This window comes from Rhodamnia argentea, chromosome 11 (assembly GCF_020921035.1).
Source record: "Rhodamnia argentea isolate NSW1041297 chromosome 11, ASM2092103v1, whole genome shotgun sequence".
NCBI classification, from domain to species: domain Eukaryota; kingdom Viridiplantae; phylum Streptophyta; class Magnoliopsida; order Myrtales; family Myrtaceae; genus Rhodamnia; species Rhodamnia argentea.
The window spans coordinates 19,296,076-19,317,698 of NC_063160.1; the positions used below are offsets into that span (position 1 = coordinate 19,296,076).

At 40.5% G+C, this 21,623-nt stretch overlaps 3 protein-coding genes across 7 annotated transcripts in view; 2 read left to right on the forward strand and 1 right to left on the reverse strand.

Annotated features, from left to right (window-relative positions):
- Positions 1-7,694, forward strand: part of LOC115735988 (serine/threonine-protein kinase TOR) — a 31,208-nt gene extending 23,514 nt beyond the window's left edge. For 2 of the 3 annotated variants that reach the window (XM_030667480.2, XM_048272402.1), the window contains 16 exons: positions 588-794; positions 1,102-1,215; positions 1,294-1,497; positions 1,738-1,818; positions 2,767-2,841; positions 2,925-2,991; positions 3,077-3,237; positions 3,399-3,572; positions 3,711-3,839; positions 3,959-4,042; positions 4,656-4,717; positions 4,790-4,862; positions 4,985-5,119; positions 5,462-5,620; positions 5,699-5,958; positions 7,222-7,694. In XM_030667480.2, coding sequence (XP_030523340.1) covers positions 588-794; positions 1,102-1,215; positions 1,294-1,497; positions 1,738-1,818; positions 2,767-2,841; positions 2,925-2,991; positions 3,077-3,237; positions 3,399-3,572; positions 3,711-3,839; positions 3,959-4,042; positions 4,656-4,717; positions 4,790-4,862; positions 4,985-5,119; positions 5,462-5,620; positions 5,699-5,958; positions 7,222-7,240 — 2,004 coding nt within the window. In that variant the 3' untranslated portion in view covers positions 7,241-7,694. The remainder of the gene's footprint in view (positions 1-587; positions 795-1,101; positions 1,216-1,293; positions 1,498-1,737; positions 1,819-2,766; positions 2,842-2,924; positions 2,992-3,076; positions 3,238-3,398; positions 3,573-3,710; positions 3,840-3,958; positions 4,043-4,655; positions 4,718-4,789; positions 4,863-4,984; positions 5,120-5,461; positions 5,621-5,698; positions 5,959-7,221) is intronic. The other variant, XR_004014832.2, reaches the window with a different exon arrangement.
- Positions 7,695-8,295: 601 nt separating this feature from the next.
- On the reverse strand, positions 8,296-13,642 carry LOC115735990 (inositol-tetrakisphosphate 1-kinase 3-like). 3 transcript variants are annotated; one of them, XM_030667484.2, is made up of 11 exons: positions 13,160-13,637; positions 12,014-12,095; positions 11,878-11,910; positions 10,798-10,918; positions 10,549-10,641; positions 10,052-10,171; positions 9,770-9,946; positions 9,134-9,189; positions 8,939-9,023; positions 8,631-8,793; positions 8,296-8,539 (listed from the first exon to the last, which is right to left on the reverse strand). In XM_030667484.2, exons 1-10 carry the CDS (start codon positions 13,330-13,332, stop codon positions 8,675-8,677), a joined length of 1,059 nt encoding a protein of 352 aa, XP_030523344.1. In that variant the 5' UTR covers positions 13,333-13,637; the 3' UTR covers positions 8,296-8,539; positions 8,631-8,674. The 3 variants fall into 3 exon arrangements, with proteins under 3 accessions (XP_030523344.1, XP_030523347.1, XP_030523346.1); XM_030667487.2 differs by having other exon boundaries at positions 12,014-12,116; positions 13,160-13,263; XM_030667486.2 differs by lacking the exon at positions 11,878-11,910 and having other exon boundaries at positions 13,160-13,642.
- Positions 13,643-16,833: 3,191 nt separating this feature from the next.
- On the forward strand, positions 16,834-21,006 carry LOC115735914 (pyruvate kinase isozyme A, chloroplastic-like). The gene is made up of 7 exons (XM_030667353.2): positions 16,834-17,806; positions 17,996-18,083; positions 18,180-18,370; positions 19,173-19,291; positions 19,411-19,654; positions 19,942-20,176; positions 20,430-21,006. Exons 1-7 carry the CDS (start codon positions 17,291-17,293, stop codon positions 20,762-20,764), a joined length of 1,728 nt encoding a protein of 575 aa, XP_030523213.1. The 5' UTR covers positions 16,834-17,290; the 3' UTR covers positions 20,765-21,006.
- The last annotated feature ends 617 nt before the right edge of the window (positions 21,007-21,623 follow it).

The window sequence follows — 21,623 nt, forward strand, 5'->3', positions numbered from 1 at the left end:
GGTGAAGGGGGAGAGGATAGCTTTAATTTATTGTGCAATAGCAGTAGTCAAATGAAACCTCACTTCACCCCATGCATATATCTGAAAAAGTTCCTACAGCATGGACGAGTATTAAATGATGACCAGAAATTTCACCCTGAAACTTTGCTTATAATTTTTCAAGTGGTTGCCTGGTTATGTCCTTTACTCCCTGTTGAAAGCGACTATAAGAATGTCCAAACACATTCCCTTTCTGCAAACTACCTTGCTTTCTTTTCTGAGCGTGTGCACAGGTGAATAAATAGATATATAGAAGTAATTATATCTATTATTGGTTTTTTAGTCTAAATGAGTCCTGTAATGCGGGGATTTGTAACAAGATGGTGCCTTCTTGTATCCTGTGAGACTCTCCACCTCTGGGTACCTCCTAGGATGGCTTCCTGTGTTCAATTTGGTGGAGGTAAACGAAAATTGTGGAATCGTAAGCACCTCGTGAATGGTTTTACTCGTCAAAGATCATACCTGTTCGTTGGCATAGAGATTACCAAATCACGATTGTTTTCTCATCATACTACTACCCGTAGATGCCTAATTCCATTTTACTTCAGGATATACTTCGTCTTCTCACGCTATGGTTCAACCATGGAGCTACTGTAGAAGTTCAAATGGCCCTGCAGAAAGGACTCACTCTTGTAAAAATCAACACATGGCTGGTCGTGCTGCCACAAATAATTGCCAGAATTCATTCAAACAACCGTGCTGTTAGGGAGCTTATCCAATCACTTTTAGTTCGCATTGGACAAAGTCATCCACAGGTTTGCATTGAGGCTCCCGAAGCCTGCTGTAAACTCCATCTCTATTTCTTTTCTGTTTGTGCTTAATGGATCAATAACCTTCTAGAATCCCATTTATCAATCCCTCCATGCTGGATGAAGTTGCCTTGTATTTCTCCTTTTAATATGACTAAGAAACATATATTTCCCCAAAAAATGATGTGAGAGGTGATGTGTGCAGTTTAATGCACTCTGGCTTGAACACTCACTTGTTTCAATCTCTATATGTGTTATAGTTTTCTGCCATGTGGGTGTTCTTTCTGTTGAACTATTTTAGTTTTCTACCTAGGCCCTCATGTACCCTCTTCTAGTGGCGTGCAAATCGATAAGCAATTTACGAAGAGCTGCTGCTCAGCAAGTTGTTGATAAAGTACGAAAGCACAGTGATGCGCTTGTAGAGCAGGTGAAAAGTGCTTTAACCCTGTAGATTATTGATTTACAAATTGCTTGTGCTGATGTTGAAGATAAACCTTTTTGACAGGCACAACTTGTATCAACGGAGCTCATCAGGGTTGCAATTCTTTGGCATGAAATGTGGCATGAAGCATTGGAAGAGGCTAGTCGCCTCTATTTCGGGGAGCACAATATTGAAGCAATGCTAAAGGCGCTGGAGCCGTTGCACGAATTGCTTGAGGAAGGGGCTAGGAAAAGCGATACAACCATCAAAGAGAGGGCATTCATTGAGGTTGCCATCTGAATGTTGTCTACAGATAGATACATACTGTTTAGATCTCTAGGATGTTTTTATATATTTATATGGTCATGATTATTGCATATGCACATGTGGAACTCCTAATCTTTTAACAGCTTTGTACTTTTATGCATCCGCATGACCTGAATATTCTTCATTTCAACTCCTATGTGGATTACCAGTTAATCTGGACTGTCACATTCTAATTAGACATTTCTTCCCTTTACAATTAAGGCTTACCATGCGGAGTTGATGGAGGCATATGAATGCTGCATGAAATATAAGAGAACTGGTAAAGATGCTGAGCTTACACAGGTATGAGTCCTCGTCCATAAAATGGGCATTCTCCTGTGTCAGATAATACTATCTCTTTAACTATATTTACTCAACGATTTGGAGGAATATTAACAATGGATTTGTTGGTGCATGATAGTGTATGTAATCACAGATATTGCTGATTATTTGCTTTTCATGTGACATCCTGAGAATTTGTCCTAATGAAGTTCTGCTTGTTATCTGTTGCATCAGTTATCGCCTGATTGTTCTCTGGGTTGTTTTTTGGTTGTAAAGTTCTGCTTGCTGAAAAGATTACTAAATTAGTAGAAAAAAAGAAAAGAAAAGAAAAGAAAAGACTACTAGAAGGACTAAAAGAAGAGTTTATTTCTTGGATGAAACATGTTGCCTTTCCACATAATTGAGTTGAATGCCTATACTCTTTCATGCTGATAGACTTGTGTTACGCATCAAGCACTCAAAGGGTGGAGGGATGGTATTGCTTCTTTTTATCCTGTCAGTACGCACACGGCTTCGGTTTATCTGTTTTACCTTTTTTGTTGCTTAACCACACTATCCTGATTATAAATTGCAGCTATGCTCCTAGTCTTCCGGCAATTGTTATTCTGAATGCAGTTTTGTTTACCATCAGTTCGTAATTTTGAACAAATCATTTCAGTTGTTGATGACCATAGCTTTTAATAGTCTATTAGAAAGAAAACTCGGGTACTATTAACCCTTTGGGATGTAATAAAAATTTTGTGTGTTCATGTGAATTTGTGTGGTGTCTGCTTGCACAGAACATAATGTACCTCCCCTAAAGCAGTTTTCCAGATTGATAGGATTCTTGGCCAAGACCAGGACTCGGTCAGCTGATTGAATATAACCACTTCCTTAGCCTCCTTCATTCGGGGTTCTTCCAGCCAATTAAGATTTTATAAATATCAGTATTTCATATGATTCTTATAACATGTGCTACACCTTGACCAGGCATGGGATCTTTACTATCATGTATTCAGGCGAATAGACAAGCAGCTTCAGAGTCTTACCACCCTGGACCTCCAGGCAAGACGAAGAATTTATATCGTTAAAATTTTCACTCAATTTCATTGCCATTATGCACTGACCCCTATTTTGTGGATTATCAGTCTGTCTCTCCTGAGTTGTTGAATTGTCGTGACTTGGAGCTTGCAGTGCCTGGGACGTACCGTGCAGGTGAAGAAGAGATCTAATTGATAATTTGTTGTTAAAGGGGAAATAAGTTACTTCAGTCGATACCAACAGGGCATTTGTTTTCCAGATGCACCAGTGGTGACAATTGCATCATTTGCTCCTCAACTGGATGTCATAACTTCCAAACAAAGGCCTCGAAAGTTAACTATTCATGGGAGTGATGGCGAAGATCATACTTTTCTGCTGAAGGGACATGAAGATCTACGTCAGGATGAACGTGTCATGCAGGTTCATCTTGATTTTCTTCACATTATCCTTTTTTTGGACCATTATCAGACATTTGGTGGCTGAGTCACAGTCAGGACAATTGTTTTTGCTCATACTCTGTGTTACCATGTTCTCTTGGTCAAGTAAATATCTATACATCCTAACGAGTTTCTTCCTCTCAGCTCTTTGGTCTGGTGAATACTTTGTTGGAAAATAATAGAAAAACGGCTGAAAAGGATTGGTCAATCCAAAGATATTCTGTGATTCCACTATCCCCAAATAGTGGATTAATTGGATGGGTCCCAAATTGTGACACTTTACACCTACTGATTCGAGAATATAGAGATGCCAGAAAGGTCAGTTGACTTCTTTTCTATATCATCTTCTTGTCTGTAAAATCAACACTTTTTATTGTTCACTTTCTGTGACTGAGCAGTTTTGTTTGGTCAATGAGAAGCTGCATTCATTCAGAAATGTTCCATTCGTGTTAGCAGATTACTCTCAATCAAGAGCACAAACATATGCTAAGTTTTGCCCCAGATTATGATCATTTGCCCCTGATAGCCAAAGTTGAAGTTTTTGAGTACGCCCTACAGAATACAGAAGGAAATGACCTTGCAAGGGTAATCTATTGTTACCATTTTCCGGGAAAGAGGAAGGGAAAGGGGGAGGGTTTGAATATTTGGTCTGAAATCTGTAACCAATGATTATGAGCTCATATGTCCTCTTTGGATTTTGGTAGGTTCTGTGGTTGAAGAGCCGCACCTCTGAGGTTTGGCTGGAGAGGCGGACTAATTACACTCGGAGCTTGGCAGTCATGAGCATGGTATATGCTTTCTGGCATCTCATATGTAGAAAAGAGAAAGATGTCTCCTCTCTTTTTTCTGATTCTGCAAGAACCGTAATTAGTTGCAAAAGAAAATATGATATTTTCTGTTAGATTATCCACGCTAAGCACTTAGACATGTGTGATTCTCCTCTCTTTTTTTCTGATTCTGCAAGAACTGTGATTAGTTGCAAAAGAAAATATGATATTATTTGTTAGAATATCCATGCTAAGCACTTAGACATGTGTGATTAATTAGATGCGCTTACTGTGCAAAGAGTGATAAATATTTCATCCATTTATACTTGTTTTTCCTTTTAACTTCCTTAGTTCAAATTGTCTGGCCCTCATCATATTATTGGTGTCTAATAAGGAGAGAATAACATGTGATTACATGGACAAGAATCATTGGGTTCTCAATTTTCGGCGTATATAAAAAGGTTTGAATATCTGACTGGATTAAAACAACTGATTTTGAATGGCATCGTATATGAAATCTTCAGATTCAGCATGTCAGTGGAAAAACAATACACGGTTACATTTTTTTAACTTGATAGGACTTGAATTTTGTACAACTTTGTGCTAGATTTACTAATATGTAATTTGATTTCAGGTGGGCTACCTTCTTGGCTTAGGTGATCGCCATCCAAGCAACCTTATGTTGCACCGTTACAGGTAAATCATGTGAAGCAAGAAAGAAGGTTGCACTTTGGTTTCAAAGTATCATGTATGTCTCTTGTGTCACAGTGGGAAGATCTTACACATTGATTTTGGGGACTGCTTTGAAGCTTCGATGCACCGAGAAAAATTCCCAGAGAAGGTATCGCCCAGAATGCTTTCTCTGTGTCTCGCTCTAAGCTAACAAACAAAGCATGATGATGTTGGCTCTCCACATGAATTAAGTCAATTGGGCTCTTCATTAAAGTATATTCTGTGATACAGGTACCTTTCCGCTTGACTAGAATGCTTGTGAAAGCAATGGAGGTCAGTGGCATTGAGGGGAACTTCCGTTCAACTTGCGAAAATGTGATGCAAGTGCTTCGAACGAATAGGGACAGTGTAATGGCAATGATGGAGGTATATCTTTCAGAATGGTTGTTTTATTTTGTTGCGTCTTAACTTTGGACATGAATTGATGGAATGCATCATTTAAGGCATAGTTGTTTATATGTAGTGAACTATGTATCTAAATATTTGCATGGTGGAAGGAACAGAGGAATAATAATAATTTGAGTACTAGGCATTTTCATGCCCTTCCTTTCTATTTTTACAACTAATAGCCATGTGTCTTGAAGTTTGCAATTGCACTGATGTAAAATGCTGCTAATTGTGCTCATGCATATAAGATAGAACTTCGTCTAAGATCATAGATGATATGACTATTGAAAGAAATTGATTCATGTTTCCATCTGTTTTCAGGCTTTTGTACATGATCCACTTATTAATTGGCGCCTTTTTCCCCAAGTATCAATGATTGCTAATACTCATGTCCCACCTGTTGTGAATGCTGAAGAATCTTCTCAAAATAGAGAGCTTGTTCAGCCACAGCGTGGTGCCAGAGAGAGGGAGCTTCTTCAGGTACACAAATTCAGAAGAGGAAGAGCTTGAAACTACCATGATCTATGTGAGGCTTACAGTTTGATACGTTCTGTACAGGCTGTTAATCAACTTGGTGATGCTAATGAGGTGCTGAATGAACGTGCTGTGATGGTCATGGCTCGGATGAGTAATAAGCTTACTGGCCGTGACTTTTCCAGCTCTCCAATATCCAGCAGCTCTAACCAACATTCCGTGGATCACAGCAATTTATTTTCAGGGGATTCCCGTGAAGATCATGGTTTATCTGTTAAACTTCAAGTTCAAAAGTTGATTATTCAAGCTACATCACATGAAAATTTGTGCCAGAACTACGTTGGGTATGGTGCTATAATTTCACTTTGTTGGTTTGTGCCTCTAATGTAGCTGTCTTACATGCATGTGCTTTATGCTTCCAAAAGTCTCGAGGCTTGTCTTGATTGGTATTTGGAGCCGAAATGGCTGGGTTGGATGAGGATGTTGGACTAATTTTCCTAGTGTATTTAGATTCTTCCATGCACTGCTTGAAGCTAATTTGCTAACGATACTCATATTCCAGGTATAGATTATACCTCAGCAAATTGAAGATATGTGGAAAAGGGGTAGCTAGTCCAATTCTAGTTTTGGTGGTTGAGTTACCTGTATTTTGGCATTGTATGTCTTGTCGTTTTAAAATGTGTTGTTGAGTTTACAAGGGTTATTGCTTCGGCGAAAGAACAGGAAATCAAGTTTCCTAGGGTTTGCATATAGAATAGTTTAGATCTGTCAGCCACAAACTAAGCCATATCCCACTAATTGGGATCGGCTGAATGAATTCTATTACTCCATTGAGCTCGATGCTTCATTAGATCTACTGGAAGTTCCAAATACAGAGGTCTTTGTCCACATTCTTCTAGGTCTTTTCCTTCGAACCCATGTGTCCATCCCTTGCTCAAGTCTCGTCACTGGGAATTCAGAGGTCTTTGTTCAGCATGGTCAAACCATCTCAAACGACCTTCTCTTATCTTAATCTCGATTTCGATCAAGGGATGACCAAAATCACACGCTTGCTTATCCTGTTGACCTGAATTGTAGCTAAACTGTAAGAGATATTTTTACATTCATGTGCGTTATATCTCATTCCAAAGTCCATGTCTTGTGTCTCTCAACTGTTCTAGGAGCAAAGTTATTCCAATGCTTTAGTTCTGCCATAGCTGTACTTGAGAAGCAATGCTTGGTTGGTCTCAAGGAATGCTCGTCTGTGATATTTTCTTGGTTTGTACCAATAAAAGCGTCCTAAATGACCCCCAAATGCAGATCAGAGGCTTAGAGGGGCTGCTTGTTTGGTTGTCATGTTTTAGGAGTTGGCATGACATCTTTGGGGTAAACAGCTGTTTTTCTCAATTTGATGCTTAAGGTTATGAATCTGTTGGTTCTTTCTGGACCATGTGATTAAGTGCCTTGTCTTGCTTGAAACTGTTTGCAGCACTGAACTCATGGGTCCATCATAAGTTGTCACTTGTCACACGATCCATCTTTGGCTGTGAAATATTCTTCCGCTTTTTTTTTTTTTTTTTGGTTACAGCTGTTATTTAGTCTAATTATCTGAAATCTGCTTGTTACAGGTGGTGTCCTTTCTGGTGAGCTGAAGATAATCATATGTTATATATATTGTGCATAGCTGGGAATTGTCTTGGTACCTCAGAGGTAGCATAATGTAGTATATGGTTTATTGTTGTCTTTTGTACAGAAACTCATGGTGTATAGATGCAATCTGAATTAATAGAGAACTGAATAGTTGGGCATAGGACCAGCAATATTTGTTGTCAAGAAGCAACTTGTAAAGCGTTGATGTGATGACATTGTACAAGGGAGATCACAAAGGCAACGGCCACTGCTTATATGGGCTGACGAGGCCTTTGTTGATAGACACGGACTATCCTAGATTATAGACTGATTGTCTAGATGTCGAGCTTTCCGATAGGGGAGGGAATGAAGCCATCAGTAAAATTCCAAGTTCATATGTCTATGGGATTTAAACATATACTAATATCATTTACAATTAAGAGGAACAGAGCGCAAGTTTGGGTGGCGGAAATTCTTGCTTGGCTTTAGTGATAAGTACAGAGTCTAGTTGAATCCACGTTTTCTTAAGTGCGAACCATTGGATATTGTGGCTTTACTTTTGGGTTTCAGTTAGTGTTGTGGTAGTGTCATCAATGTTGGCGTTCTTATTTAAGAGAGTGACTCCATTCGTCCACATGCTGAGCTAGCATGTTCTCTCTGGCACTTGCGCAGATATGATCTTTTAACCTATCTTCCATCGCTGTGCTCGTGACTTTTCAATTTGACTGAAGTATGGGGTTGAATGACCGTTACTGTCAGTGGCATTCAGTTATACGGTGTCGGTACTGGTTGGTACCTAGGCAACCTCATCGGTGTTAGATTCTAGGTCGGAATCTTGGCGTATGCTTCTATGTTATGGTAGGCTTATCACTCCTAGTTTGTTATGATAGTTTCAGGCAAGGTTACTTGTGATAGTCACGCCGGCCTTGTGCAAGAATCAGCCTTAAATTCTTGTGTAAATTATTATCTGAGGATCATTTACACCGAACTGTCATAGTCACGTCCCTTTGCGTCCCTCTTTGAACTGCATAAAATATTGAAATGTGGGGTTGTTACTACTAAGTCAAACACCGAGAAGAGTAAGATCCCCGTTTTTATTGCAACGAATTAAGAGAACTTTTAAGTTAAGATGTTACATCCACCGTGAACTACGAAAGATTGGATTGTGCATATATTAACATGACTTTTAAGACTTCTCATTGAAGGTGAATCCTCTGCAACAGAATGATGCTCCGTTCGAGTTAGAAGGTGCTTTAACTCCTCGTGAAAGCAATCTCAAGCAGATTGGCAGGCACCCAGGTATTAGGTCAAAGTTACCTGGAAACAAAAAGACAAATCAAATCTTGTAATGTTTTAGGGGTGATAGCCCTTTGTACTGGTTAGCAGCTGGGCAAACGACATTCTATACCAGTCAGAGAAATCTATGTTAACTGTTCAGATTCCAAGGACCATCTAATACTGCATGTATAATTGAAACTTGCTTCCCATAGTTCCTGTTCTCCCCTCGCTTTTGCTCACACTCAATAAAAAATCGGTAAACATGTGCTCGTAGCCGGGCAATTTACCGTAACCTGCATCGGCATTAAAAAGCTGTTTTATAACCAACCACGACATTGGAGAAAGCATGCATATTTGTATGAGTAAATTTTCACAAGCTTTTCGTACACCAAAAACCCATAAGGTGAGATGATTAAGATGTCTTTTCTTTTTACTTGCCTGGAAAGTAGTTGATGTCAATGACGAAATACATGTCTCTATTCGCCTGCTCCCTTATCAAGTCTATGTTGAACAGCTGGAGACCCTGTAACGAGGTACAAATGATAAAGTTAAAAAGAAGGCTACACCAGATATGAAAGAGGTGCCGATGGCACTGTTGGCATAGTAGACAGGATGAAGCATAAAACACATTACCAGCCGGTGGCGGAGCTCTTTTGCAAGCTTCTCCAGTAAGGGTCTGGGAGGCAGTTCTGCACGGGAAGCCAAACTTATGAAAAGGTTTAGGGAAGTAAAACTAATGATCAACTTTTCTTTGAGCTCATAAATTTGACAGACCATGTAGTGCGATACCAGGGTAAGAAATTGTTCATGGAACATTGAATGGATCATGAGCCACAACAAAAAGAACTCATTCATCCTGCAATTTCTTGTGCTTGCAGATGCTTCAAGATGAAGTTGACAACATTTAGCGAAGTTATGATGATGAATGAGGCAAGAGCGAGAAAAAGGAACTTTTCTACAATGCCTCTCATGTTTCTTCCTCTAAAAGGAAATTGTGCCTTCCCAAATTTTCACTAACCTAATAAAGCTTCAAAGGCTGTTATTAAATAGGAAGTCTCCAATCTGAACTGGTAGATGGGGATTACATAAACAGCATAAGTCTGGATAAAATACTAGCACTCAGACTCGTATACAATAAAGGATATTGAGAGAACAACCAAACCGACAAATCTCATAGTTTTCTGCCACAGCAAACGATCACCTAGAAACTGACTTGAATATATGACTCAACAAGATATACATAAAACAAAGCAGTTCAATATCTCTTACCAGCAACACCGGGGTCAAGATCTGCATCTTCTGCTGAAGACGCAGCGGAGGAAACCCTTGGGAATGGAAACACTCCAGTAACTTTAGAAAGTTCCCGTCTGCTGATATTTGGTAGAGAGAAACGCCTAACAACCTTTATAGAATCGCCAATAATATATACCTTGAAGAGAACACCACCTTCAACAAACAAAGCACAAGTTGTCACACAGATTTTCGCGATGTGATTGTCAGAGGGTATGCTATCTAGCAACAGACACCCCAAAAACTAAAATGAAGTTATACCATGATTAACAAACTCTTGCAAAACCAGGGGAGGCCCAAGCTCTACAAGGGAGTATCGATCATAAGCAAGAAACAATTCATGGGACTTGGGGCTCCCATCCACCACTAGGGGTTTGGCAACTGAAACAGCAACAACCAAGAAAACATAGTAATTAAGCCTCAGTAATAGAGAATTCACTTGACTCTCACAAGTGTCATTTTATTGTTTAATCCTGATGAATTCACAGTGCACACGCTCGGTGCATGGAACTATGAAAATCGTCTTTGCACCCTTGCTTGCTCACATGCAGCTCTCTGTGTGGTGCAACCTATGACACAATGTGCTTAGAGTCATTGGCCCCAGGAATCTAGAGGGAGTTCTTTTGAGACATTGTCAATGCTATAATGCGAAATTCCCTAATCTGGAACTCATGCAACATTCGGAGAAGATAAGGCGTCGGAGGAAATAATACTTCTATTCCAACAGGTGTCAGAATGAACTTAACACCACAGCATACCTAGTGGCAAACTTAGTCCAGCTTCAGCAACTTCACACGGGATGGATTGAGAATCTTCTCTTATGACCAATTGCTTTGGAACTCCCACTGTGCCTACAGGAATATTTAATTGTTTTAGTTAGAAAAAAGAGTCAGTCAGCATCAATGAACGACTATTTTCTACGTTATGTCATCTAGTTCCAAAACTGAAGATTTTTATTTAAGCTAATGCACTACCCACATACTACGAACTAAAGAACAAATTACTACCATAGCAGCCATGCATGTTCAGATCTGCAACATCCTGGAGCATGGATTGGCGATCAAGTAAATGTTCAATGGCATCAGGAGGATCAACTACAGCTACTTCTGGATGTTTTCTCTGGTAGTCCTTCAAAAAGGATAGATGGTAACCATGTCAACTCTGGCAGGCTAAGTAAAGTATCAGAGGAACTTGCTTACACTAAGAAGCAAAGGAAAGAGAATAAATGTCCATTTATTTGTTGTACCGGGGTCAAACCTATTTGTACCAGATGTTAATTAAGCTATGGAAAATATAAGCACAGAGCTTCCCTGATTGTTTGATGTTCGAACCATTCTCATCCCTCAGAAGATTAGGCCACATAATCCAAAAAATACCTCTCAAAATCAACAGTGAACAAACTCCTCAAAATGAGTATAGCAGAAGCAAAAGCCTCAAAATCTTTTGAGCAGGGCTTCCGTCATTCGCAATGTTATACTTAGTTTCTGAGATAGCAGGCAACAAAGTACAGTGCAAAACATACTTTGAAGGGGCCAAAAAGCATTGAGCTTTCTGGAAGCCCTGATATTTCCCAACATGCAAATAAGATAGATGGAGATTTGTTCTCCCTAAAAAGAAAAGAAAGCAGTTCATGTGCTAAGGTCAGTGGATACTAAAACTTAGAAGTTCTTTTTATCGCACTTTTGTCCCCATTCCTCTGCTTTTGGCTTTTAATACAAGTATAACGATTTTTTGAATCAAAAGTTGCTGCTTCTACAGAAAGTAACATAAAAACTTAGGTGGTGAATATTTAGGCCCATTGACCTGAGAAATTCCACTAGATTGCATTCTTGAGGAACAGATTTCAACCATCTGATAATGGTTATTAGGAGATGAGCAAGGACTCTACAAATTGTCTCAAAAGAAATTTTTTCTCGAAGGTTGAAGTTTTCAGGTTCTAATCCCCATCAATGGATTTATACAATATTTGAGTAATTGCATGAAGCAGTTCGAGAGGCACTTGTCAGAGGTTGAATTCTACGATTTTTGTTCAAAATTTATATAAAAAAGCAGATTAAACACATGGCACAGTGCAGAGAAGGACGGACCTCAATGATCTCGAACCATTCCTTTCCTGATATCTGGGAGCAACACAGGCCAATCAGATGCTAAACAGCAGTACAAAATGCACAGAGCTTTTTCAGATAGTCCGCAAGTTGATCTGTGCATGAAATATTGACTGACCTTGTGCAAAACGACATTGAATGGGCCTTGGTCTGCCAAGGGCTTGCTGAGATCGATGGCAACAAACAGTATCCCCTTGTTTCTGCATCAAACAATATGTTATCTAACAGTCCACCATAATAGTTTCAGATGCAACATGTCTCATCATAGAAACAGTGAATTTTAAAGACACTCAAATTTGTAACATTTTCCATTTTCTAACTGAAATGCGCTTAATAAAACTCACTTTCGCAACTTTGAAAAGTATATGGTGTACAATCTTTCCAGCAGACAAAGCCAAATCTTATTGAAACTGCTGATACTTTCCATTGTTTTTTCTTGCTTTGTCTTTTCGTCCTTCCAATGAAAGCTAAACTAACTGATCTATCCAAGCATGGGATGCCAGGCCGGGAAGGAACCAGGAGTGATTACATGCCGTAGCCTACAGATAATCTGTAATTTTCTTTTACATACAGCATGACACTGACACGTTAATAAACAAACATGACATTACTTTTAAACTGGACATATATGAAAATCACTGAAACTGCAACTGACGGTCAGCCAGCAATCAAGCCAGGGATTTGGATAAAGAAATCAATAAGATGAGTACAGTTACTCCAGGGACACATGGGTAAATAAACACCTAGAGAGGCCCGAAACCAGAGTCGGAAGTTTCCGAGGAAAAGCATGCCAAAAAATTATCAAATATGTTTCTTCTCGGGGGGGTCGAAAACCAAATATTGACTTTGAATGCCTTAGCGTTGGACTCTTCTAAAAGGTATATAATTCAGCATATTCCTCGGAAACAGTTGGCAGGAAAAAAAACAACCCAAGATTCTTGATACCAGCAGAGGGATACTGATATGATAATAAGTCAAGCGAAAAACAGTTGGATCAATCCGCGAAAGCGAACTATGTCTAACCAATAAGTACCACCGACTGTAGCAGGAAATGCCAAGAGAGAAGCAACGAACAGGAAACATTTCCCCCAATCTTAGCAACCCCATAGGAAGCCAGGTAACCAGAACCATCAACTTTTCCCAGATTTCTGGGCTTTCCCGTCTCAAGAACTAGCGATCAAAGCACTCAAAAAACCTAAAAACGAAAACTTTTTTCATATGATGTGCACACAGGGAACCTACAGGCTATAGCAAGAATACCCACCTTGCAAGTCCTTCGAGTTTTGGTTGCAGAAAACTCTTCTTCTTCTTGGAAGTCAGGGCGTAGCCCACTACCACCTTGTAATCGACGTTGAGTGAACTCGGACAGATGTGTGAATTTGCTTGTTTCTCCTTCTCTTCCTCGTCTTCGCTCGAGATCGCTCCACTTAACCTCATGCCCACCGTCGAATATAATATCGCCGCCGAATCCTAAATGCAAATGAAGGACCAGGATTTGGTCTTCGTGCTAGTTTCTTGGATCTCTCCCGCGCGAATACAAAGAAAATGAGGCCCACCCAGATTGTTCTTTCTCGAGTTTTTACTGGATTCCCTCTGTTTCTACCAATAAGCTCTCCAATCTATCTAGATGTGCAAGAATTGCATCACAGAGAGAAAGAGAGAGAGAGAGAGAGAGCGTTTGCATGTAAGCTCGTCGTATATAAAGAGAGAGAGAGAGAGAGAGAGGGGTAAAGGAGGCATTTTCCTACAGCGGAGTGAATTGCGGTGCCGGGGGAATATTCACAATCCAGAAGAGAAAGGTTCGATTTTGACTGTGGTTTTAAGGAAAAATAAAAAAAGGAGAAATCATCATAGTCTTTGCAAGTTAAAATTGTAACCAGGGTCGATCAAAAGATTAGTGGGTCTGCCCAAAATATTTAATAAGATTAGGCAGCTCAATTTCCTATATTGCCCTTACATTCCTGGTACTTTATCAATTGTTTCTTTGCCGGACATGTCCTCTTCCTTTCTAGCTAGTTTAAGGATATCCACAAGATTATCCAATTAATCAAATCTTGTTTTGAGAAAAACTTCTTATTCATTACAGAATTATTATATCTTGTGTGAGTATTATGTCCTAACCAGAGTCAATAAAAAAGATTAGTCGGACCGGCCAAAAAAAAAAAAATCATTAAAATTGGGAAGCCCAACTTCCTATTTTGTCCTTACATTTCGGGTACTCTATTAATTGTTTATATCTTCTTCCTTTCTGGCTAGCTTAATGACATCCTCGATATTATCCAATTAATCTAATCCATATCTGTTTTGTTCTGAGAAAAGTTCTTATTCATTAGGCCAAATAGGTATTTGCAAAGGACAACTCCATCAAAGATTAAATTGTAGTCCAACATTGACTTAATTTCTGAAGGAAAAGAAATAACAACAACATGATTTACTTGCATAAAAATCTGTCATTTGACTCCAAATCCTGAACTTGGACTGTGTCCCTTTCGTCGCTCCATAAATTCAAGACATCAGAGCTTGAATCATTTCAGATTTTAGCCCATTTGAATATATGAAGCAGACGGCAACTTCGGATACCAAAATTATTAGCCTTTTCTGTTTGGGAATATGCCCGGAATCATGCCTCAATCGATTCTTGGCTGGTCATTTTGGTAGGTTAATGCCCATTTCCTAAACCACCTCGACCAGAAATCCGCCGAATTAACCATTTTTATTAGTTTAACGCTCCTAAGGCAACGTAAAATCTTCTAACAAAAGAATATAATCATGTCATTTTACGTCAGTAGCTTTGAATATGACAAATAGCATGACAAGTTCTATCGGTCCAACAAAAGATAACGGAAGCTGCAATTTTGTCTCGGGGTGAAACGAGAGAAAGCAAGAAACGTGACGAAACGTGATCCGCGGGGTTTCTCGTTTTTATGATGATTTGAATAGAAGTTGACATGTTTTTCATTCAATTATCGTCAATTGCGCATGCGCGTGAGTTGACAATTTACACACATCGTAGATTAGAACATCGTTCAGCGAGATGGTACCCCAATTCTTTACACACATCGTAGATTAGAACATCGTTCAGCGAGATGGTACCCCAATTCTTTACCTAATACAATTTAGTGGGTGACATTTCAATGTTTCAAAAGCGACTAACTTTCAAGTCTTGATTTCCAAATTTACCACAACCTACTATTTCCATTGCCCCAAAGCAAAAGTGTTGAATATCAAATTAAGTAATAAAATTAATTTTTTTTAAATTAAATTAAGAAAGTATATCTTTTTTTTTTCTTTATTCAGTATTTCTTGGTGGCGCTACATCGATTCTTAACCACGCAGTAAGATTTCTCCAAATGGGCAATATTCTAGAACGCATGAAATGACATATTAAAAAGTCACATAGGGGGGAGAATGGGACGATTCAAACTCGGTAAGTATGGAGGGACAAAGCACCGCAATGCCTTGGCAAGACGCGAGCGAGGCTAAGTGCATGTCTTCTATCTAGACATGATCGGGGGTTGTGAACCATCGGTTCCGATTCCGGTTCGGCTCAATTTTGGGCTCTTCCAGTTATTCCACCGACCGGGCTTGTTTCGGTTTGGAACCGGCGATCTCGGTCAACGGGCCTATTCCGGTTATTCCACCGGGCCGGTTCCGGCCCAAATGGCCCCCGGCCATGTCTACTTCTATCCCACATCGCTTAGGGGGGAATCTTGAGCTAGTTGATAAGGCTTGGAATTCTCTATTCTGTATAACGCATTTTAAAGCGGTGAGGGCCAGTAGGTTCAAAGTGGACAATATTACGTAATAGTAGCCTCCCGAGTCAGCCAGGGCGCCATGCCCGTAAGTACGATTGACAGGCTAGTGCCATAGGCCATAGGGGGAGTACAGATGGACAGGCTAGGGCTAGTGCAATGCCTTGGCCATAGGCCATAGGGGGAGTACAGATGGACAGGCTAGGGCCAGTGCAATGCCTTGGCAGTACACGTGCGAGACGACTAAGTCCTGGGCTAGTTCATGTATAGAGCCATGCATAATGGAGGAATGTAAAAGATAATAAACACATGAACTCAAAAAAAAAAAAAAAAATTCGGGCTCGGACAAATAAATAAAAGAAAATTACAGGTTGACATGGATGAAGAGGAATATAATATGTCGGAAAACATCAGCCCAACTCTACCAGATATGGAATAACTATGCAGAAATGCCACGTTGCTCGATCCGAAACGCGTCTGAACTGCGAAAATATTTCCAGGACAGATGCCATCTGGTCTGTTACTTGTCTCTATAGTGACCTCAAGCTGGCTAGATTTGGCGGAAACCCTTCCTTCTCTGCAATTTTGCTGGTTGGTCCCAACTCCAATCCTACTGTGCTGAAGAGAATATGCCTTCCATGCACGTGCATATTCTCAAATCCTCTCCCTCCATTTTCTTCTCCGATCCAACTTTTGACAAAACATTGTTGCCTTCTAAGGAATGCGAGTAGGACTTGCTTTGCCTTCCACGAAATGTCATATTTCCTAGCATCGCCAACATCTTGTCAGAATGGGGTTCCTCCATCGTGCTATTCGGGTCAAGATAAGGTTTGATACAGGGGGCAAAAGATTCGTCTTTGCAAGAATCTATTCCATCGAAAATACACGACGGTCTCACATCACACCACAGTTCACAGACAACCCAAGTTCGATTTTTGTGTAGGGAGGGAAGAAAGGCTGTCCGTCCATTTGGGTCGGGGCAACTTGGGACCATCTGACATGAGACCGCGACAGAATCATCGGATTCGAGATCTGTTCTCTGTCTTTGTTGTCATGTCCGAGTCCGTACGACAGAACGCAGGAGAAAATGGGAGCCGACCCGTGATTGCTATTGGTTACGCAAAAGAGAGAAACAACTCAGAGAGATCATGGAGATTATTCGCTTCCGCGCAGTCATGAGGTTGAAGACAAAGCGTACAACTAGCCCAGCTAATAATGATAGTGAACGGTAGTGGTTGACCGTTAATGTTGGAAGACCTTTTAAAAGTTCCCAACGCCAGTTAACTACTCCGTCCTTTGAACTCATCTCCAGTTTTTTATAATGCATTTGTTAAAATCCTAAACAAATAGCAGCACCAGTTGCTCCAGAGTCTGCAACAAAGTTGGTTTCTTTGACCTTTTGTGGTCACCTTCTTGCTTTAAACATTTGGTACTCTCTCAAATAGATCGGACCCTTGTTGGAATCTTCACTCTTCGTTAAAAATTCCACATCTTGACGAACTCTACGGTCCAAGGCCGAAATCTGTCTCTACTCAGTACTTTTTTCACCGGTGCTTGTCCAAGACTTCGTCGAAAGCCGATTCTTGAACTTGGTCCCCAGATTATTATCTGCAAGTAATCGATAATAATCGATCGCCAGAAACATGGCAGTCGCAGGGGAATTAACTGTTCCTCGTGGTCAGATCAGTTCAAAGATCCCGACTTTCAATTCCAAGAGCCAGATTTTCGGTGTGCCCATGATTTCTTGCTCTAGAGGGAGAAAGAAGAGTAGTATTTCTACTGGAGTTAGAGCTGTATTGCAAGTGGGAGTGGAAGCAGCTGAGAGTGTGAGCAAGGTTGGGGGTGCTTTAGGGTTTGATGTGGTGGCAGAGGAAGAGTTGAGAGAGAAGGGGTTTCTGGGGATGAGGAAGACAAAGCTCGTGTGCACTATTGGCCCTGCTTGTTCCTCCTTGGAGGATTTGGAGAGATTGGCATTGGGAGGGATGAATGTGGTGAGGCTCAACATGTGTCACAACTCGAGGGAGTGGCATTGGGATGTGATTAGGAAGATCAAGAAGCTGAATGAAGAAAAGGGATTTTGTGTTTCGGTCATGATTGATACCGAGGGCAGTCAGATTCATGTCGTTGATCATGGTGCTCCTTCCTCTGTCAAAGTAGAGGTCAGTGAACCACAGAGGGATCACTTAATGGTTCATAAATTAGGAAGGGTCGATAATTCCGGACTTACTTTTTCGTGAAATTTTGTCTGGTCTGGTCTGCATTCATGTTTAAACTTCATCTTAATTGAAGATACATTAATTTGCTTAATCCTATTCTCATGGTGCTTTGATTTGATATGAGAAAAATAGGAAGGATCAATCTGGTTATTTACTACAAAAAAGTTTGAGGGTTCCCGCCCTTTCACTGTCCAAGCAAACCACTCCGGTTTTTCTGAAGGTATGAGTTACTGCATAGACAATGGAGTCTTTTAATGTAATTGATATGTTTCGATGTCTAACCATCACTCTGTATGCTAAACGGGAACTTTCTCAGGTATCAAGGTTGGTGATGAGCTCGTTATTGATGGAGGCATGGCGAGTTTTGAAGTCATTGAAAAGATTGGGAATGATTTGAAGTGTAAGTGCACGGATTCTGGTTTGTTTCTTCCTTGCGCCAAGTTCAGCTTTTGGAGAGATGGGAAGCTTGTTGAGAGGAATTACAAATTGCCTACTTTGTCAAGAAAGGTGGAATTTACAGTTCTGGCGTCTTGTTCTTATTCTTCCTCAGGCTTGGGACGTTACTGCTTTTAGTAGTTCTTTGACGATTTAAGTGTGTCATTTTTGCTTCGATGTGGAAATTCTGTGTGGTGTTTATTCATTGCTGGGTCGTTGCATTTTATAGCGGACAGCAAGGAAACGTGAGAAAAGGAGAAACCTAGATTCTCATGCATTACCATTTGTGCTAAACATTTGCAAGAAATAAGGGGCAAAAGTTGGTTCTGGCAATTCGTAAAATTTCGTGGCTGCCCCTTATTTCCTTTCTTCTGAAGTAGGCGATTTCTGATTTGTAATATTGTATGTCGAATCTGACCCCTTCCTTTCTTTTTAAGTTGGGTGATGGGTAAGTATCGGATTTACCCCATGACCTCAGCACTTCATTGTAATGTACTGATACCATTACCATCTAAATCATTCATACTTCCGCCTTTGATGGAAACGGTGGTGAACATAAAACTGAGAAGTGAGCTTTATCCATCGATATGTAAAACGACTCTTCCGCTGGGAAGTGTAGTACTGGAGATGAGGGGATTATCAAGCTGGTTTAGGTTCTCTGTTCTTGATTCCCGCTAATTAAACGTAACAGAGTACATATAACAGAATTCTAATTCGATGCTCCTGGATCCTCTCATTGTCATTACATAATCAGATTGGTTTGCTTAGATGGTGAAATTGCACAGCAAACCTACAATAAATGATCTCAATAATTAAAAATCCTGGAATTGCTTTCAAGCTTGTTACTTCACCTTATTATATGGTTGATTTGCAGGATTGGGCTGACATAGACTTTGGAATTGCTGAAGGTGTAGACCTCATTGCAATGTCATTTGTTAATGATGCTGATGCAGTCCGCAACCTTAAGGATTACATTTCCACCAAATCATCCAAGTAAGTTGAAGTGGTGCATAAAGTTCACAAGAAAGGAAGTTCTGGAGTTTCCATTTGTGCAATCTAATATCACCTCTAGTTACTGGAGTCTAAAACATAAGTTCTTTCTTTTGTACCAGATCTATTAGAGTATTGGCAAAGATAGAGAGCCTAGAGTCTCTTCAGAAACTGGGGGAGATTGTCGAAGCTTCCGATGGTATCATGATTGCTCGGGGTGATCTTGGTGTGGAAATCCCACTGGAGCAGATTCCGGCAGTGCAAGAGGAAATAACTTACGTCTGCAGGCAAATGAATAAGCCTGTGATTGTAGCTTCACAACTTCTTGAGTCCATGGTCGAATTTCCTACTCCCACCCGTGCCGAGGTACTATTACTAGGAATGAATTTTGTCATATAGGCAGGCCAGTTACATTCACTGAGAAGGATACATCTAGTGATTGGCAGATTTTTACAGTTAGTTTCGTACGTCTGTCCTGTGCAGATTTACTGCGCTTGTCCTCTTTCTTTATCCTCTGTCCATTCAGAAAAACCCATAACTTTTCTTGGTAATAGCACAATGAATGAAATATTCAGCTGAATTGGCTCAGAGCATAATTAGTTGCCTATTTCATCCAATGGTCTAAGTCATTGACGAGATGCTCGGTTCATAAGGTTGCAGATGTGTCTGAAGCTGTTAGACAGTATGCCGATGCTTTGATGTTATCTGGTGAATCTGCGATAGGAACACATGGACAGAAAGCTCTGTCTGTCTTGCGAATGGCAAGCAGTCGGATGGAAACATGGAGCCGGCAGGAGAACCAACAGAGCATCCTCCGTCATCGCAAACTAGGAGCGTCATTGCCTGACCGTATTGCTGAGCAAATCTGTGATTGTGCTGCTGAAATGGGTAATATTCCTTTTCCCTTCAGCATCCTAATATTCTTACATGTAGTTTTAATCATGCAAGATATCTCATAAACTGCTAGCCCGCATTAGATACTCCACTATAATATGCTTTGTGCTTTTGAAGCCAGGAATGAAGGACCCTCTGTTAACATATTACGTGAAAACTGTGATGAGTTATGATATATTGCTGGACAAAACGTCTATCCTGGTCGAAGTTAACATGGATTTTGTGCGCTTATTTGTTCACTTCGCAGCTAACAACCTCGGGGTCGATGCCATTTTTGTGTACACAAAGCATGGACACATGGCATCTCTTCTTTCACGGAATCGCCCGTGCTCTCCCATATTTGCGTTCACGAACGACAAAAGCACCAGGATGGCTCTCAATTTGCAGTGGGGAGTTATTCCCCTCTTTGTCGACTTGACAGACGACATGGAAGCCAACATCGCGAAGTCGGTTGATCTGATGAAGGTAAAAGGGTTGGCGAGGGAGAAAGACGCTGTACTGGTGGTCTCGGACATCACTCCCACCGCCGCACCCTCTACCTCCGTAGCTTTCCAGTCAATCCAGGTGAAGACCATTTCTTAAGGACTTAGGAACCACAAAATAAGTCAGAAGATGCGCAGAATTCTCCTCATATCAAGTGCAGCAGAAGTCTTCTTCACATGATGCCACTCGTCTATCACCGGTCGCTACAGGGTCAAGACCCAACAATGAACATTCTAAACAGGTCATATATTAACCTTAATGGGTGATGCACGATTGCTTTTAACTTTTTGAGGATGCGTAAAACCTCACTTTGTGGTGTGATGCAATGCCCTCAAGCTCAATCTTGCACTGTTAGCTAGTAGTGATTATATATAATCACAATTGTTCCAAAGTTGGCTACTTCAAAGTTTTGATCGCTTCCATCTGTTGGCAAGACAAGAACGCAAAGGGACCGCTTAAGTAGCATAGATGCAAACACTAATCATGCTTTTGCCTCTGTTCAAAATCACTTGTACCGGAAACGCTATGCATCTTGAGCAGGGAGATTCGACATTTACATATTTCCGAGGCTTACACTTACGCTCCACTGCACGCCACATCTAAATTTTGTGACGAAAAAGCAATCAATGTAAGAGATCAAGAGGCAGAAGGCAAGGAGGAAATGAAAAACAGGGAGAAACTGATGCGTACATACCAAGTTATGCAATGCAGGTGGTAGGTCAAGGTCTTCGTAAAATCTGTATCCTGCTTGTCCCATTTGAACCCCAAAGGCGTGCGGGGAAGAGGTTGAAGAGTTCTGTACGTGCATGGGTGTCGTGTCGTCACGTGGACTCAGGAGGTAATGGAGGCAAAGCCACTCTTGTCCGAGAGAGAGAGAGAGAGAGAGAGACTTTTCTAAATCTAATCAGCTTTGACGTTTCTTGAATGACGTTTTCCTGTGAAACCGGTTTGGTGCATG